This window comes from Mytilus californianus, unplaced genomic scaffold (genome assembly GCF_021869535.1).
Source record: "Mytilus californianus isolate M0D057914Y unplaced genomic scaffold, xbMytCali1.0.p SCAF_2, whole genome shotgun sequence".
In the NCBI taxonomy this organism is placed as follows: domain Eukaryota; kingdom Metazoa; phylum Mollusca; class Bivalvia; order Mytilida; family Mytilidae; genus Mytilus; species Mytilus californianus.
In genome coordinates, this window is record NW_026262668.1 from 43,650,078 (window position 1) to 43,668,642 (window position 18,565).

The following is an 18,565-nucleotide window of genomic DNA, read 5'->3' on the forward strand; positions in this document are numbered from 1 at the left end:
TATCCATATTTGGTTCATTCATAATACGACAAGATGGAACAGCTTGTTCATTTTATCATTTATGAATATAGAATTTTAGCATTCCCAAATGCATGTTGTTTTGGTACTTGTTGCCTTTTTCAATCTGTTGTTATTATTTTTGAAAAAATCTTTTATAGTTTTTTTTTTTCAGACAGTCTTGTGACTTTTTTTGCATATTTGATTTAACAAGATATGAATAAAAGGGTTTTAGACTCATTTAGAACCATAAATACATACCATTTTGTCGTAATTATTTAAAAGAATTAATTCAATTTTGATTTGTTTTTTTCAATAAATTTAGACTCAGGAATGTGCTGACTTTAACTTTAATAATTAATAGTAGTGAAGTTGAAATAACTAAGTTTTAACAGTGTTTATACAGTGTGAATAATTCGCTACACATATATCATTTTCTTGAAAGTTGATAAAAAATATATTCAGTAGTTTTCTAAACAAAATTTTGTGTTAAATCATAATTTCTCATTTATCCATTGATCACTTTGAGTGAATGAACTCTAAATTTACTAAAAATACTCATTACTGTCATTCCACCTGGCTATTCTTAATTCCAATATCCAACATTTTATATAACCATAATAAATATCAAACAGATTGTATAGCGCCCAAAGACTTGGTAAAAACAAAAATGTTTAATGCTGTTAATAGCCATGGAATTGGAATATTTGCACAAGTAATTATATGTCTACTCAGTTATTTTTTTATTTATGATATGGTATACTCATGGAAGAGGATTTTGTAAATCACTTCCATTTTAATCTTGATTATATGTAAATATAGCTACTGTTATATTAGTCCAACCCTGGCCTCAGTGACTTATTTTCATTTTTTATTTTTTCTGTTGTCACTGATGTCACTGACAGTGACAACAGAAAAAATAAAATATGAAAATAAGTCACTGAGGCCAGAGCTGGACTAGTGTTATATATATTACATTATTGCATACTGCTCTTATATTGTGTGCACATTATACCCACTTATGTAATTCACCACCAATCATTTTACTACAATTATAATGTATACTGATCTTTATATCATAATGTGTGCACTATACACACATTAGTAATTCACCATCACTCATTTACTACAATATGAATCAGTTTAAAAGTAAAGAACTGTGAGAAATAATGAAAAATGAAACCAATGGACTTCTGTTCATTTTCAATTTTCAATCATTTATTCTTGTACACTTCTTTCTAAGATTTCATCAACTATTTAGATCATATCCTGGTAAATAACTTAAAAACAAACAAAATCGAATTTTTAGATTCTCTACTGTATTGATAAGGATTATTGCAAAGCTGCTTAATGTTAAGCTATATGATAAATGGTAAAGCTAAATGATATTATATCAGTTTTGAGCTTTACTAAAGCTATATTTTAGCTGTTAAAATCCACATGTAAGTCAATTTACAGGATTGTTACTTTGATAGTGCTTGAGCTGCATATAAAGGTAACTAAACAAATCACTGTTCACAATTGCTTTGCCGCTATGTTTTGCTTGCAGGACTTTTGAATTGCCTATGATACGTGCTAAAATGATTTAATTGAATAGGAACTAGGTTAGGTTCTTGTCTCACTTTTGAAGAATGGAGCAGAATATGAGACAAAGATGTGCTAATTTCATGCGCCGTTGTAAGCTCTATATTTCAGAAGGTAGAAGAATTTTATATTTTACATACAGATGCCTAATATTCCGAAGTTCTCATCTAGCATTTGTCTGTTGTCCTTGGTCTCATTTTTATGGTTCAGGGACTGCTTAATAAACTAGTTTTTTAGCTCACCTGGCCTAAAAGGGCCAAGTGAGCTTTTCTCATCACTTGGCGTCCGTTATCCGTCGTCGTCGTCCGTTAACTTTTACAAAAATCTTCTCCTCTGAAACTACTGGTCCAAATAAAACCAAACTTAGCCTAAATCATACTTAGGGTAACTTGTTTAAAAGTGTATCCGATGACCACGCCCATTAACCAAGATGGCCGCCATAGCTAAAAATAGAACATAGGGGTCAAATGCAGTTTTTGGCTTATATCTCTGAAACTAAAGCATTAAGAGCAAATCTGACTAAAGGGTAAAAATGTTCATCAGGTCAAGACCTATCTGTTCTGATATTTTCAGATGCATCAGACAACCTGTTGTTGGGTTGCTGCCCCTGAATTGGTAATTTTATGGAAATTTTGCAGATTTTGGTTATTATCTTGAATATTATAATAGATAGAGATAAACTATGAACAGCAAAATTGTTCAGCAAAGTAAGATCTACAAATAAGTCAGCATGACCAAAATTGTCAATTGACCCCATAAGGAGTTATTGCCCTTTAAAGTAAATTTTTGTAATCTTTTACAACAATCTTCTCCTCTGAAACTACTGGGCCATATTAAAGTAAACTTGGCCTAAATCATCCTTAGGGTATCTTGTTAAAAAAAATTATCCGATGACCCCGCCCATCAACCAAGATGACCACCATGGCTAAAAATAGAACATAGGGGTTTGCTATAGAAGTCTATGGGAAAATTGTAAAAGAACTATTTCAAATGGTCACAACTTGAAAACTAATTTAAATAATGATAAGGGGTCTTCATTAACTATTGTAAGACTACAATGGGATTACCTGCTCTTAATTTAACTTCTGGGTCAAATTAAACCAAACTTGGTCTCAATCATTATCGGGGTATCTAATACTATTTATTATGATTTTAACCTTATTTTACATGATTTCCAAAACCACAGTAAATACAGGTGAGCGACATAGGCTCTTGAGAGCCACTAGTTATCCATTGACTTTAAGCAGTTATGAGTAAAAGGACAAATGAATTTGGTATTTGGAATCATTGCAAGGTATACATGTATGTCAAACAGGATTTACCCGACATCATTTTTAAAATTCATTAGTCAACATTAAGTTTTTGTGATTAGGTTCTTTTTTTAGACACTGTTAGCAAAAGGTCAGCTATATTTGATTTTGGAATGATTGCATGGTGTTCATGTCCATCCTGCAATATTTTTTTGACCTCAACCTCATTTCCATGGATCATTGGTCATCCATTAGTTTTGGTGATTAGATCTGTATACTATTTATAACAGCTTAACTGTATTTGGTGTATATAATGACAGTAAAGTCTACATGTCTTTCTTACATGGTTTATTCAGCCTGTTGACCTCCGTTTCATGGATCATTGTTATAATTTTAAGTTTTTGTTTTACTATATAAATACCGTTTTTTTTAAAATGTAAATTCAATCAAAGACAATTACGCAGACAAGACATTTCAGTGTGTGCACTCATGTTTAAGTTTTAGCTTATAAATCTCCAAAATGAGATTTTTGTCTTTGAAGATTTTTTAAAGGAGTACTAATTTTGTTATATTCTATTTCAGTGAGTGTTCCAACAACAACATATACACCTGTATCTGGTAAGTTTTTTTTTTATTATACATTTTCTACAAAGTATTTTGATTTAATTCAAATAGTAATAATATACTCGCCGATGGCTCGTTTATTATTATATTGAAATTGAATAACTCGGAGTTGATATCAAGCGATATCCAATTCTCACTTGTTATGAAACCTATAAGTAGTGGCACTCTATCATATCAAATAATTTTCAGTTTAAAAAGAAAATCTAAAATTGTTATAAGATGGAATGCATGAGTTTTGTTTGATGTATGTAATCACTAGTTTATTAATTCTCATTTAAAAAAAGCTTTAATGATCTGAGGAATATCATACAATATGTGATGTTATATAGCATCTTTCCCCTTTGTAAAAATAAGATTTAAGCCTCCTTTTGGTTTTCTAATTCCTGCTTATTTGTACACTTTTGTACTATTACTTGGTAGTTTTTAACGATCTTGACTGGCTGTAATAAGCCCTTGCACGGTTGGCTCCTTGCCTAAAGGCAAATGGTGAGCATTTAAATATTTTGTTGTTGTCATTAAGCTGAAAAAAGGTGGCCATTTTGGTTTTACGTAGATAGATTTTCATTTGTTTACTATTGTTGTTTGGTTTGAAGTATTACTGTCTTCACAATGGCTGTTTTCAGGGCCAGATTGGTCAGCTGGGCAGCCCGCCAACCACGATGATGATGTACTGGTCAATGAGTCCAAGTGTGTTTATGTATGCAAAGTAAAATGCAACTGTATGGGTGATGGGCTTTAATAAAAAGTGCCTTCCAATCCTCTATATTGTTTTTTTCTGGAATAGCCCTTATTGACTTGGAAGCCAATAATACATCAGCAATGTTTTGGTCTTTGTCTCTCACAGTCTGTGGCATTTAAAGTGTTCCTATAGTATCCTCTGATGTCAGCATTAAGAATCTGAACTACACAGAAGCAAAGGAATATTGTGTCATTTTGCCTTTCATTATCATAATTTGAAAAAAAATGTACATATTTGAAAGGTGAAAAGTTTCCTATTATACCAAATAACTAATAATATTTTATTTTAATATTTTGATATTTGTAATTCTTTTTTTTTACAGGTGAATTAAAAGTAGATATAGTCCTGACAATAGATGTAGAGCCAACTGGAAATTTATCCAATGAAAATACTGAGTACTATCAACAATTATTTAATGAGACTTTGTTAGTGGTAAGTTCATAAGCAATTTAGCCAATGAATGTCTTATTTGGTCCAACAGAACCTAATTGAATAATAATTATATGAGAGATTGCTCATTATGATTTATTATAGTTTTCAACCTGCTTTAAAAACTGACTTGGAAAAGACATTTTTGTTTAGTTAATTGGAAAATGGGATCTTTTACACCTTTGTAATATCAAAAAAGAACAATTCAAAACGGTAAGGGGAATCATAACTCAAAGAAGACTACACCTTGACCAAGTGTAAAAAAGATGATGGAACAAATAAAAGTCTACAAACCAGCTCTGTGTCTAAAAATTGAACAACAAGAATCCGTCCAAAAACCAGTGGTCTTAGAAGCCATAGCAACATTAACCTCATAAATCTGATTACACTTAGATCTTCTGTGACAATCAGTTTCATTTGTATGTTTCAATGACATATGCAGTGTCTACATTTCACTATACAAATGTACATGTTACACGTAAATACTCTTCAAATAATTGAAAATAATTTGAAATTATCTTTACACAATTCAGAATCAAAATCATAAAAAAATTCAATGTGAAAAATAATATTAGTCACATAAACACACTGGTAAATTATGGTAGTGAACATTTTGATGACCTTCAATTTACTGTCATGACACATGATACCAAAACATAAGAGTAAGTATACATTTCTAAGGAGAAATAGAATAAACATTGATTACAACAATTAATATGAATTTAAATTAGAATATCTTAATGTGATTGAAGCATAATGAACCCGTTTCAGTTTGTGAAAACATTTTAAGAGATCATTTTTTATTTTTCAGCTGACTACTTACTACAATTCTTCAGCTGCAACAAAAGACAATTTCATTAAAGTAGTTTTGTATAAAATAAGGTAAGAGATGTTTCACCTATACTTTCTATTTCCTTTTCGATTAATTTGTAAATAGTCTAATGAGAACGGTTACCAATACTAATGTCTTTATAAATCACAATATATGAAAATTAAATGCCAATAGGAATTCTGAAGTTATCATGTTTGTGAAAAATCCCTGTGTCTTCATTTATCACGTAGCATTATTTAAGAAATAAGAAGGACCCTCTATGAAGAGGACAAACTTACTGTCTTTGTATATTTTGATTTTTGTTCTTTTTTCTTGTTGTTTTGATAAAGTCTGTTCAGATGAGTACAAGAACAAGTCGAATACATCTTTCCTTACCTTAACTTTAATTCTTTCCGTGCCAGAAGTTGCATAAGGCCTCCACCCTGACTTCAGTGTTTCTTGTTTCTGTAACAAGCCTTTTTTTACACAGTTGGGTTGTTAGCCCAATGTCAAACCTCTACTCTGGTTGGCCGGGTTTTCTCTCGGAGTATTCCTTTCTGTAGATGATTGCATTACTATGCTAGCATATTGCATCTGTCCTGTTTCTTTCTGGGTTGTCTCTAATAGCTTTTGACCTGCCAAGGTCACCCACAAGGCAGTGCGGCTGTTTACCCATAGCTTGGGGTTTGGTTTGCAGGTACCAGGGCATTTCCACTCACCGGTGGGCCTAGCATGCCTTGCATCTAGGGGCCAAACCTCCTCAGAGACCTTGTGGTTTTGCCTTAGGCCGTAAGGTGCCCAGTTTCAATCTGTCACCTCAATGAGGATCCCATATCTGGACCACATGGTAGGGTTTTCCTCATCAACCACGCCAGTCCACCATCAGATCCGGTGGTTTTAAAATTAACATGCAGGAGAACCTAACCACACCACTACAGCAGAGACTTGGAATCAAATACGTTTTTAATTCCATCTTTGAAACATGGTTTCTACCCTTATTTGGAGCAGGTAATAGCCTGGCATTTCATTTCAGTTTGTTGGTGTATTGTGAATTTTATGAAAATGGCTAAAATCCTGGAACAACCCTTTGATTTCAATTATATGGTCAAAATCATGTTATTTCCCTTTATAATATCGTTTTAAGTCTTTAAAGGGATTTGTAAGAAAGGAAATTTATTTACAGCTGTTCCTGTCAAAGGTCAAATAATGGATACATCTGGAATTTTTTGCTACTAAAAGAGTGTGAACCCTGTTGGTAAAGAAGATAAATAAAGAATTCTGCTCAGGTCTTCATGATCTCAATGAATATATTCCATGTTTGACTGAATATAAAAATTTCTTATTGTATTCTCATTTTCTTTGTTTATTTTTAAAATACTAATACTAGTAGTATAGAAATTCATAATTTATTTAGATTAATGCTGTAGTAGTCTTCTCTTTAAGTAGATAACAAAATAGTTATAAGGGTTATTATAACATTTTAGTTGTAGATCCTAGCTTGTAAAAAGGATATTTATGCCCCCGCCATAGCGGTGGGGGCATTAAGTTTTACCCTTGTCCGTCTGTATGTACGTACGTACGTCCCAAAATTGGTTTCCGTTCTCTAACTTGAGTTTGCCTCAACCAAATGTTATGAAACTTATACACAATGCTTATTACCACAAAACACAGATCAAGTTTGAATTTTGGTGGCGTCACTTAAACCGTTCTAGAGTTATGCCCCTTTATAAATGGAAAAATTGCAAAATTTTTAGTTTCCGTTCTCTAACTTAAGTTTGCCTCAACCAAATGTTATGAAACTTATACACAAGGCTTATTACCACAAAACACAGATCAAGTTTGAATTTTGGTGGCTTCACTTTAACTGTTCTAGAGTTATGCTCCTTTATAAATGGAAAAATTGCAAAATTTTTAGTTTCCGTTCTCTTACTTAAGTTTGCCTCAACCAAATGTTAAGAAACTTATACACAAGGCTTATTACCACAAAACACAGATCAAGTCTGAATTTTGGTGGCGTCACTTTAACTGTCTGAGTTATGCCCCTTTATAAATGGAAAAATTGCAAAATTTTTAGTTGTTTCCGTCCTCTAACTTAAGTTTGCCTCAACCAAATGTTATGATGAAACTTATATACAATGCTTATTATCACAAAACACAGATCAAGTTTGAATTTTGGTGGCGTCACTTTAACCGTCCTAGAGTTATGCCCCTTTATAAATGGAAAAATTGCAAAATTTTTAGTTTCTGTTCTCTAACTTAAGTTTGCCTCAACCAAATGTTATGAAACTTATAAACAATGCTTATTACCACAAATTACAGATCAAGTTTGAATTTTGGTGGCGTCACTTAAACCGTTCTAGAGTTGTGCCCTTTATAAATGGAAAAAATTGCAAAATTTTTATTTTTTCTTCTAAATATCAAGTTATTTTTAAAATTGGAGTTATCTTCCTTTGTCCATGATTATAGTTGAATCAACTACAATCAATGCTATATACAATGCAATGTTTAATTTTGACTTCCACTGATAAAACACAGATCAAGTTGAATTTGGGTAGTGTCACTTTAACCATTATTGAGTTATGCCCCTTTATAAATAGAAAAATTGCGGAATTTTTAGTTTCTGTTCTCTACTTAAGTTAGCTTCAACCAAATGTTAATGAGACTTACACACAAAACTCAGATCAAGTTCAAATTTGGGTAGTGTCACTTTTACTGTTCTTCAGTTATGTCCCTTTATAACTATATGATATGCAAGCGGGGGCATCATCTGTGTCCACATGTGGACACTATCCACATTTATTTTTTTAAAATTCATAGTACATGTATATGAAATAAACTTTTCATAGTACATCATGTACATGAAATAAACTTTTTATAGTACATCATGTTCATGAAATAAACTTTTCATAGTACATCATGTTCATGAAATAAACTTTTTGTTTCAGAAATGATACATCATGTTTGTTTTTCTGTGTTGGTAACAGTTCAAGTTATATTTTTTACATCATGCATGGTGAGATAATTATGTAGAACAATAAAGATATAACAAGAGATATAGGTTGTTGAAATTTTTAAGCTTTAAGAACATTTTATAATTTTTTTCAGCAAGGGAAGTTTAGTTGTGAATCATGCAGTCATAATGAATTCAACAACTACAACTGCTCAAAATCAGGTTGCTGCTGCCACTAATAATCTTGTAAATGGTGGTGATCAACTGACATTTGGTGCAGGTCAAACTACTCCGGTTACAGCTGGTGCCACTAATGCTGCCATTTATACAGCAGGAGGAAATAACGGTACTTCATTACCCATACTACTTTTTAGGTCACCTGGGCCCAAAGGGCCCATTGTGAGTTTATGCCATCACTTGGCGTCCGTCTTTGTCTGTCGTCTGTCGTCGTTAACTATTTCAAGAATCTTCTCCTCTGAAACTACTAGGCCAAATACCTTCAAACTTTAACTGAATGTTCCTTAGGGTAACTGGTTTATAAATTGTATCCGAAGTTTTGATCTATTAACAAACATGGCCACCATGGCTAAAAATAGAACATAGGTGTCAAATGCAGTTTTTGGCTTATATCTCAAAAACTAAAGCATTTAGAGCAAATCCGACAGGTGCATAAATGTTCTATAGGTCAATATCTATCAGCCCTGAAATTTTCAGACGAATCGAACAACCCATTGTTGGGTTGCTGCCACTAAATGGGTAATTTTAAGGAAATTTTACAGTTTTTGGTTATTATCTTGAATATTTATGAAGATAAAGATAAACTGTAAACTGCAAAAATGTTCAGCAAAGTAAGATCTACAAAAAAGTTAATATGACCAAAATTTTCAATTGACCCCTTAAGGAGTTATTGCCCTTTAAAGACAATTTTACACAATTTGTTCATCATGTTTGCTAACATTTAAAAATCTTCTCCTCAGAAACTACTGGGCCTAATACTTCTAAACTTTAACTGAATGTTCCTTAGGGTAACTGGTTTATAAATTGTATCCGAAGTTTTGATCTATTAACAAACATGGCCGCCATGGCTAAAAATAGAACATAGGTGTCAAATGCAGTTTTTGGCTTTTATCTCAAAAACTATAGCATTTAGAGCAAAAGTGACATGGAGTTAAAGTGATGAATAAGTCTAGATCTATCTTTTGGACCACCCATTGTAGGGTTACTGTCCGAAATAGTTTATTTTTATGAAATTTTACTGTTTTTGGTTATTATCTTTAATATTATAAAAGATAGAGAGAAAGTGTAAATGGCAAAAAAATTCAGCTAAGTAGGATCTTCAAATAAGTCAAATTATCAAAATAGTCAATTGACCCCTTAAGGAGTTATTGCCCTTGAAATGTTTATTTTTTACATTTTTTTGTGCAAGTCTATTACTTTTTCAAAAATCTTCTTCTGTGAAACTACTTGGCCAAATACTTCCAAATTTTAACTGAATGTTCCTTAGGGTATCTAGTTTATAAATATATCCGAAGTTTTGATCCATCAACAAACATGGCTGCAATGGCTAAAAATAGAACATAGGGGACAAAAGCAGTTTTTGGCTTATATCTTAAAAACTACAGCAGTTAGAGCAAAAGTGAAAGGGAGTTTAAGTGATAAATGGGTCATGATCTTTCTGTTATGAAATTTTCAGACAAGTTCGACAACCCATTGTTAGGTTACTGTTGGAAATAGTTTATTTTTATTAAATTTTACTGTTTACGGTTATTTTCTTTAATATTATAATAGATAGAGCGAAAGTATAAATGGCAATAAATGTTCAGCTAAGTAAGATCTACAAATAAGTCAACATGATCAAAAACATGGCGGCAGTTCCTAAAAATAGAACAAAGGGGTCAAATGAAGTTTTTGGCTTTCATCTCAAAAGCTAAAGCAGTAAGAGCAAAACTGACATAGGTGAAAGTGTTAAACAGGTTTAGATCTACCTGTCAAGTAATATTTAGAACAATAATACAACTTATTGTTGGGTTACTGTCCAGAAATAGTTAATTTTTAGGAAATTTTACAGTTTTGGGTTATGTAACATTTTTTAATATTATTATAGAAAGCGAGAAAGTGTAAATGACAAAATTGTTCAGCAAAGTAAGATCTACAAATAAGTCAAATGCCTGAAACTGAAATTACAGGTGAGCGATATCAGGCTCTCATAAGCCTCTTGTCTTCTTTTCTTCTAGGCTAAGCAATCAACAATCAATAATTCTTTTGGATAAGATAATAATATTAATTCTTCCTTTATTTTCCTAATATCAATATTAATAGAATTATATAGAAATTAAGGCAATATGATTTGAAATTCTATTTATATTTACTAGTATTAGACAAAATAATTGTTCTTAATACTTAGTTCAACTAATACATAGATTAGAGATTAGAAAATTACCAATGCTTACCACATGTTTTAACACTTAAAAATTTTATCGCATGGTTTTATAAAACTGCTATTTATATGCATTTTATATGAATTAATATAATATTTGCTACATTCATAGTTTTTTTGTTTAAATACAATTTAGATCTGCGTGATAACAAACTTTATGTCAACATAAATTAAAACTGAAAGTATGTTTGTTTTATTTGCTTTGATAATAATATATCAATACTTTGAAATTTATCTTACAGCTACAGTTACAAAATCTACAACTATTTGTGTTACATTCAACACATTGCAAACATGTCCAACAAATCAGGAATGTTCTGTGGATAGTAATGGCGTACCATATTGCGTGTAAGTATACTAATAATTTTAAAATCTCAATTTCATATCAATAAAAAACTTGTTTTTTATTCTAATGGTACTAAAATGAAATAAAAAAGTATTAACTAAATATGCACAAGGCTCCGTGTTGAAGGCTGTACTTTGACCTATAATGGTTTACTTTTACAAATTGTGACTTGGATGGAGAGTTGTCTCATTGGCACTCATACCACATCTTCTTATATCTATGTGAAAAAATCTAAAGTTATTTTTCAATTTGAATTTTTAACATCTGATTTGGATCTGGTTTTTTTTATACGACCGCAAAAAAATTTTGCAATCGTGTATTGGTATGACGTTGGCGTCATCGTCGTCGTCGTCCGAAGACACATTGGTTTTCGCACTCTAACTTTAGTTTAAGTGAATGGATCTCTATGAAATTTTACCATAAGGTTCAATACCACAAAAGGAAGGTTGGGATTGATTTTGGGGGTTATGGTACCAACAGTTAAGGAATTAGGGGCCAAAAAGGGGCCAAAAATAAGCATTTTTGTAACTTCCAGACATAACTTGTGTGTTAGTGTATGTATCTCTCTGACATTGTACCACAAGGTTCCATATCACAAAGGGAATGCTGGGATTGATTTTGGGGGTAATTGCCTCCAAATTTTAGGAATTAGGGGCAAAAAAAGGGGCAAAAAACAAGCATTTTTCTAGTTTCATGACAATAACTTGGGTGTAAGTGTATGGATCTTTCTGAAATTGTACTATAAGGTTCCATATCACAAAGGGAAAGCTTAAATTGAGTTTGGGGGTAATTGCCCAAAACGTATAGAAATAAGGGGCCAAAAAGGGGCCAAAAATAAGCATTTTTCTAGTTTCCAGACAATAACTTGTGTTCAAGTGTATGGATCTCTCTGAAATTGTACTGCAAGGTACCATACCACAAAGGGAAGGCTGGAATTGATTTTGGGGTTAATTGCCTCAAAATTTTAGGAATTAGGGGCCAAAAGGGGCAAAAAAACAAGCATTTTTCTAGTTTCAGGACAATAACTTGTGTGTAAGTGTATGGATCTTAATGAAATTGTACTACAAGGTTCCATATCACAAAGGGAAAGCTGGAATTGAGTTTGGGGGTAATTGCCCTAAACGTTTAGGAATTTGGGGCCAAAAAGGGTTAAAAAAACAAGCATTTTTCTAGTTTCCAGACAATAACTTGTGTTCTAGTGTATGGATCTCTCTGAAATTGTACTGCAAGGTACCATACCACAAAGGGAAGGCTGGGATTGAGTTTGGGGGTGATGAATCATAAGGGGGTTCAAAAATTTTGAGGGGGGATTTTTTTTCCTTTTTTTTCTTTAAATTTTCCATTTTAAATTGGTTATTTCTGATTTATATATAAAAGCAAGTAATAATGATATGGTTTGAATAGGTAAATTAAATTTTTTAAAGTTCTTAGACCACATTCATTCTGTGTCAGAAACCTATGCTGTGTCAAATATTTAATCACAATCCAAATTCAGTGCTGTATCAAGCTTGAATGTTGTGTCCATACTTGCCCCAACTGTTCAGGGTTCGACCTCTGCGGTCGTATCAAGCTGCGCCCAGCACCATTTTATTAAATTTTGAATTAGGTTTCACTGGGAGATCAGACTAACAGAAGAACTAAGACCAAATGATGGTAGAGAGTTCCATTGTAGATATCAAGCAGATAAACTAGTTAAGAGGAAATCATTCTACTCTTTATAATGATAAATATTTCCTAAAGCTATGCTTTACATTACACTTCTAAACTGATTAATTTTAACAATTAGTAATTTCTTTTTCCTGTTTCATCAAGAATTCTAAATATAAATGCATTCTGTGATTCATAGACTAGTTCAAAGCCTGGAATCTTTGATAAGTTATAATGTTGTTTTACAAACATATACTCTTTTAAAGAAGTATTAAACATGTCTTTTTTTGTTTTTAGGCCACTTGAGAGTAAAGGTAAGTTTTATAAAGAAGAATCATACATACAAACAATTTAGAACTTCAGAACAGAATATAAAGTAGCTGCCAATAAAAGTATAGAAACTGCTAAAAATTGGAAATTCTCTCCAGATTATTTTGATACTGAAAATTAAAAGCACAAACACTAAACTGCTAGATCAAGAGTGACCAAAAGAAAAATTGTATCACACTCAGCAAGCTTATACATGTATAAAATAAGAGAGAGAATTATAAGATATAAGGTGGCATTTAAAAGTCATTTATCATATGGATACCAGATAGACATATGAAGAAAGAGAAAACAGTTATAATATTATTTACCTTATAGTCTGCATCTTGACAGTGACATGCATTTTTAAAAAAGTTCTGAAGAAATGAATCTTTCAGTTCAAATAATCTTTTAATTACAATTTCAATTAAATCATGAAAAACTGATCTTTTATTAAAGTGTTTGGTTAAATCTGTTTTTCCACAATTAATTTCATAGCTCACTTTATGTGTACTTGTTTGGCAATTGATGAACAGCAAATAAAAAACGAAAGTATATGCTGATAAGTTTTTCATACATTGTTTTTTATAGTTAAATATAATGCCTTATCATTTTATTATACAATTTAAATTTGTTCACCTAACATATTATTTTTTCATGATTAATTGAATGTTACTATTTAATTTCAGATAATTTCCCACTGATAGTAGGCCTTGGCGTTGGAATTCCTTTGTTTTTCATCGTCCTAGCATTAATCATAGTCCTATGTGTATATAACAGTAAACGTCATAATAATAAATCATTAGAAGATGATGATTTAGACAGGTGAGATTATAATAGAACTATGAAAATTACTTATGTTGTATAATACAGTAGGTATATAGATTTGCATTTTATATGAACTGTGTTTTTGTAATGACTAAAACCAATACCATTTATTGTTTTGACAAATTGTCATATTGTGTGAAAATAGGGTATAAATTTTAATCACATGCAACCATAGATATAAGAAGATGTGGTATGAGTGCCAATGAGACAACTCTCAATCCAAGTCAAAATTTATAAAAGTAAACCATTATAGGTCAAAGTACGGTCTTCAACACAGAGCCTTGGCTCACACTGAACAGCAAGCTATAAACGGCCCCAAAAACTACTATTGTAAAACCATTCAAACGGGAAAATCAACGGTCTAATCTATATAAAAAACGAGAAACGAGAAACACTCATGAATCACATCAACAAATGACAACTACTGAACATCAGATTCCTGACTTAGGACAGGTGCAAACAATTACAGCGGGTTTAAACGTTTTAATGATACCAAACCTTCACCCTGATCTGAAACAATAGTGTAACATCACAACATAGAAAGACACACTATTAAATATCAATTGAAATGGCTTAACTCAATAAAAAGACATATTAACACCAGTGAACATACACTGAACAAATAAATTTGATCTATGATACAACGTAAATACAAAGTAAATAAACTAAGGGAAGAATAATAAAAGTAACATGTTATACCGCTGTGAAATGTTAAACAATTTAAGAAAAACAATATGCTTGAACAAAAATATCAGCCATTTGCAATTACTTTAAACACAGGTAAATGAAAATAATTTTGTCGTTAGGTATACGTGTACATGAATGCATAGAAAAAAATAGTTAAAAATTGAATAAAAACTAAGATATGTAAAATTATAGAAAATAAAGACATCAACACCCATGTTATACCGAAAGATTTCGGTATAACATGGGTGTTGATGTCTTTATTTTTTATAATTTGTATACCTATAGAAAGACAACTATTGAATACCACTAGGTATCCACCCTAACTTTACCGCTACCACACGTCGACCTCTTCAGGATGTTGGTTCACTTCACCCATTAAGATATGTAAAGATCGGGAAACAATTTTATTTTGAACATTTGACTGATTCCTATATCGTAGCAATGGTACCGTATATAGAACCTGAATATTAGCCTGTCTTATGGAATTTTAAATAATAAGGTTGTGACAAATACAAAATAAGTAAACAATGTAACTGAAATGCACATATATATTTTATTTAATTTTACATGAACTGTGTTGTTGTAATGACTAAAACCAATACCATTTATTGTTTTGACAAATTGTCATATTGTGTGAAAATAGGGTATAAATTTTAATCACATGCAACCATGAATGCATAGTAAAAAATAGTAAAATCAATCAAATTTAACATTGAATTTAACTAAGATATGTAAAATTATAGAAAATAAAGACATCAACACCCATGTTATATGGAATATATATACAATATATTACTAAAGTAATGTCATTTATATTTATTTTTCCACAGAACAATGCCTGCTCATGAGGGATTTTTCACTGGTGCTATACCTGGTCGATTCAATAGCTGGAATCGCCCTGCAGATGGTGCATTCCATGGTCGCTGGGATGACGAGTCTCTAGATTCAGGAGGAGCATATGATAATGAGATGTTTAGGGGAAAAGATCCCTATGGTAAATTAAGTCAATGCATTAGAAGATATTTCAAATAAAGCAAATAATGATCTCAAAAATAATTCAAATAATTGAGTTCAAGCGTAATTTGCAAATCAGATTTTTAAAAGGTTAAGATTATGTCATATTTCAGCATTCAGCAATGGTGGAATGTACTAATGAATTATGAGCTAAATTCAATTGAAAGTTTATGAGGCTTTTTATAAATATAATACTAATTATAACATGAACTTTTCCAGTTACATCAGCAAGTAACCAGTTACCCCATGTATACTTAAAGATCACAGTAGCCAACAATTTATTTTCATCTCCTGATCTCTCAAAAAATATATACATGTATATGGTTAAAAATATATATGATTATTGTGTACATGCTTATATTTTAATAAGTTTTTGATGAAAGTTATTCCAGAATTAAGTATGTGCAAAAAATTCGAATATATGCGGGATTTTCATGCAGTGTTGAAGACCCATTGGTGGCCTGGGGCTGTTTTCTGCTCTTTGGTCGGGTTGTTGTCTCTTTGACACATTCCCCATTTCCATTCTCAATTTCATCTCAGTTTTAATATTCCTGTTAAGCTATTCAGATTACAACTATTTTAGAACAATCACTAAGAACACAGCATTAAAACTGTAGTTATAACATTCAAAGCCTTGGTCAAAGTTGAAAAAGAAAAATGAAAGTTCATCATATAGATTTGACTAGCACTTCTTAGTAACATGTCTCATCAACCATACCACATCTTTTTTAATATTTATATATTGACTTCAGGGTTTATTGCTTGTGCTGTGTGGATGCATTAGAATGTGCCCCCTTGCCTGTGGTGTACACCCTTATATTTTACAGTTTGGGTTTTTTGCTTGTGAAAGAGCTGGTTGTCTCATTGGCAATTATACCACATTTCCTTATTTTTATACATATATCAATAATGAAAACATTTTGAATGAAGAATGATAATTACTATCAAGGTGATTGACATACAGTGGGGGCCTATATTCACCATGGACACTTTTATGCCGTTTTGCAATTTTTATGGGGGAAAAATCTTGTGGTTTCCCTGATGCCTTTCAAGATTTGAGTGAGGTCTGCGCTATTTGTTTGCTTGAACATTGTCAATATCAACAATTGACATGCATTTTTATGTAGTTTAACATATTTGTATTCTGTCCATTAAACAGATTATATAAATGCATACCATCTCTGGAAACTTACCATGCCAATGTTAAACTACATAAAATTATGCATGCACAGTGGGTAAGCTAGTATTTTATGTAAGTTTTTTTATTGGTGAAAATGTGGCCCCCATGGTCTGCTGGTTCCACGATTTCTTCTTTAGTTGAGGTTATCAATAGACCTGAAAACGAATGTTTTGAAGATACTCCCTCACCAGCTGACATGTTGATTAAACAGTTAACGTTTGGAAAATTGCATAATGAGTTGCTGAAGTTTAAATGAAGTTGGCCCTAAATGAAAAAAAAAAACGTTTTTTGTGACGAATATGGGCACCCCACTCTAGTAAGTTTATGTTTTGTAAATGAATGTAATAGACAGGCAAGAAAAATTTGAACTGTTTACTTTATATTTACTGTTATCTTTTTATAGTATATGATAACAATAAAGGAGGAAAACCTGCTCATTTTTCATGGGATTTTATTTTCCAAAGTTTACCTGGAAATGGTCAGGTAAGCATATCAGAAAATGTAATGGTTATTGAATTGAATTGTTAAAAAAATTGTAGCATTTTGAACAGTTAAAAAGCTAAATTATTTTTTAAAGACAAATGAAGCCTTTGTTATGAGAATATGTTTTATATACATGTGTTGCTCATGTCAATAATTTCATTGATGTTTACATTATAATCTTGTATAATTACTTTATTATTAAAACCAGTGCATCATCATTTTTGCATTCGTTTTTTTTTTTTAAATTGAATTTACAGCTTTACTGGTGTTGAGCTTAATCAAGAAATTTGTATTTATCATTTTCATCAAAATCTACCGGACTACTGACCTAATGACAATCGAAATATAACAGTTGGTGGTTTTTAAACAATTTGTTCAACCAATAATTTTCATTCAAGTGTGTCCGTAAAATTTACTTTGAGGATAAGTACATTTGTTATTAAATATCCCTTTTGAACTGATACAACCTTTTTGATCTAAACCAATCTGGAAAAAAGTAATAGGTCATGGTCAGTAGACTGACATAATTTTAGTACTGTTCAGACATAAGGTGTGCGGTCAGTGTTTTCTGACTGTTAAGAAGATGTGTTTTACCTATAAAACCTGTGAATTGTGTGAAAAGAGACTTAATAGTGCTTGATTGATGGAAAGCAAAGTGTCTGAAAATTACTGAAATTACTGCAAGCATAATATCTGTAGAAAAACTCATAGCCTTAACATATTATCCATAAGCATTTCAAAGGTCATAGTGTCCTATAAAATGTATATTCTTGTTCTGGTACAAGTGATCTCATACGGATAAATGTGCCGTTGTAATGTAGATTAGTACAGTTAGTGTGAATGCTTAGTCTCAAAATTAAAAGTAAGACATTTCATATTGCATTTGTCATAAATAAACTTTTCTTGTTACAGTATCGTATAAAGAGGCCAGAAGCAGAAACAAAACCTAACCCAGTTTTTTCAGTAAGTAGGTTATTTATATGGACTTAAGTCAGTGGTAATCATAACAATGTTCAAATCTCATAAATTGATTAGGAAGATACAAATCAGGGTAACAAACAAAAACTGAGGGAATCACTCCTCCTGCTATACATGCATCAACCGACATGACAATCCAAATTCAGTCTAGATGTGACAACAGGGAATATGACACAATAGGTCAAAACAGATCAAATGTCTATCTTTTATCTAAACATACCGTGAAAACTTGGGGTTTGTGACTTGAGACACAGCCACATTGTATCAGTCAACCA

The 18,565-nt window shown here is 31.6% G+C and overlaps 1 protein-coding gene across 1 annotated transcript in view; it reads left to right on the plus strand.

The window, feature by feature from the left end:
• LOC127728964 (mucin-4-like) overlaps positions 1-18,565 on the plus strand; it is a 96,134-nt gene that overhangs the window by 74,342 nt on the left and 3,227 nt on the right. The window contains exons 39-48 of the mRNA XM_052236543.1: positions 3,414-3,449; positions 4,517-4,626; positions 5,435-5,505; positions 8,540-8,730; positions 11,064-11,169; positions 13,112-13,128; positions 13,810-13,945; positions 15,466-15,629; positions 17,233-17,312; positions 18,225-18,275. Of these exons, the coding sequence (XP_052092503.1) occupies positions 3,414-3,449; positions 4,517-4,626; positions 5,435-5,505; positions 8,540-8,730; positions 11,064-11,169; positions 13,112-13,128; positions 13,810-13,945; positions 15,466-15,629; positions 17,233-17,312; positions 18,225-18,275 (962 nt within the window). The remainder of the gene's footprint in view (positions 1-3,413; positions 3,450-4,516; positions 4,627-5,434; positions 5,506-8,539; positions 8,731-11,063; positions 11,170-13,111; positions 13,129-13,809; positions 13,946-15,465; positions 15,630-17,232; positions 17,313-18,224; positions 18,276-18,565) is intronic.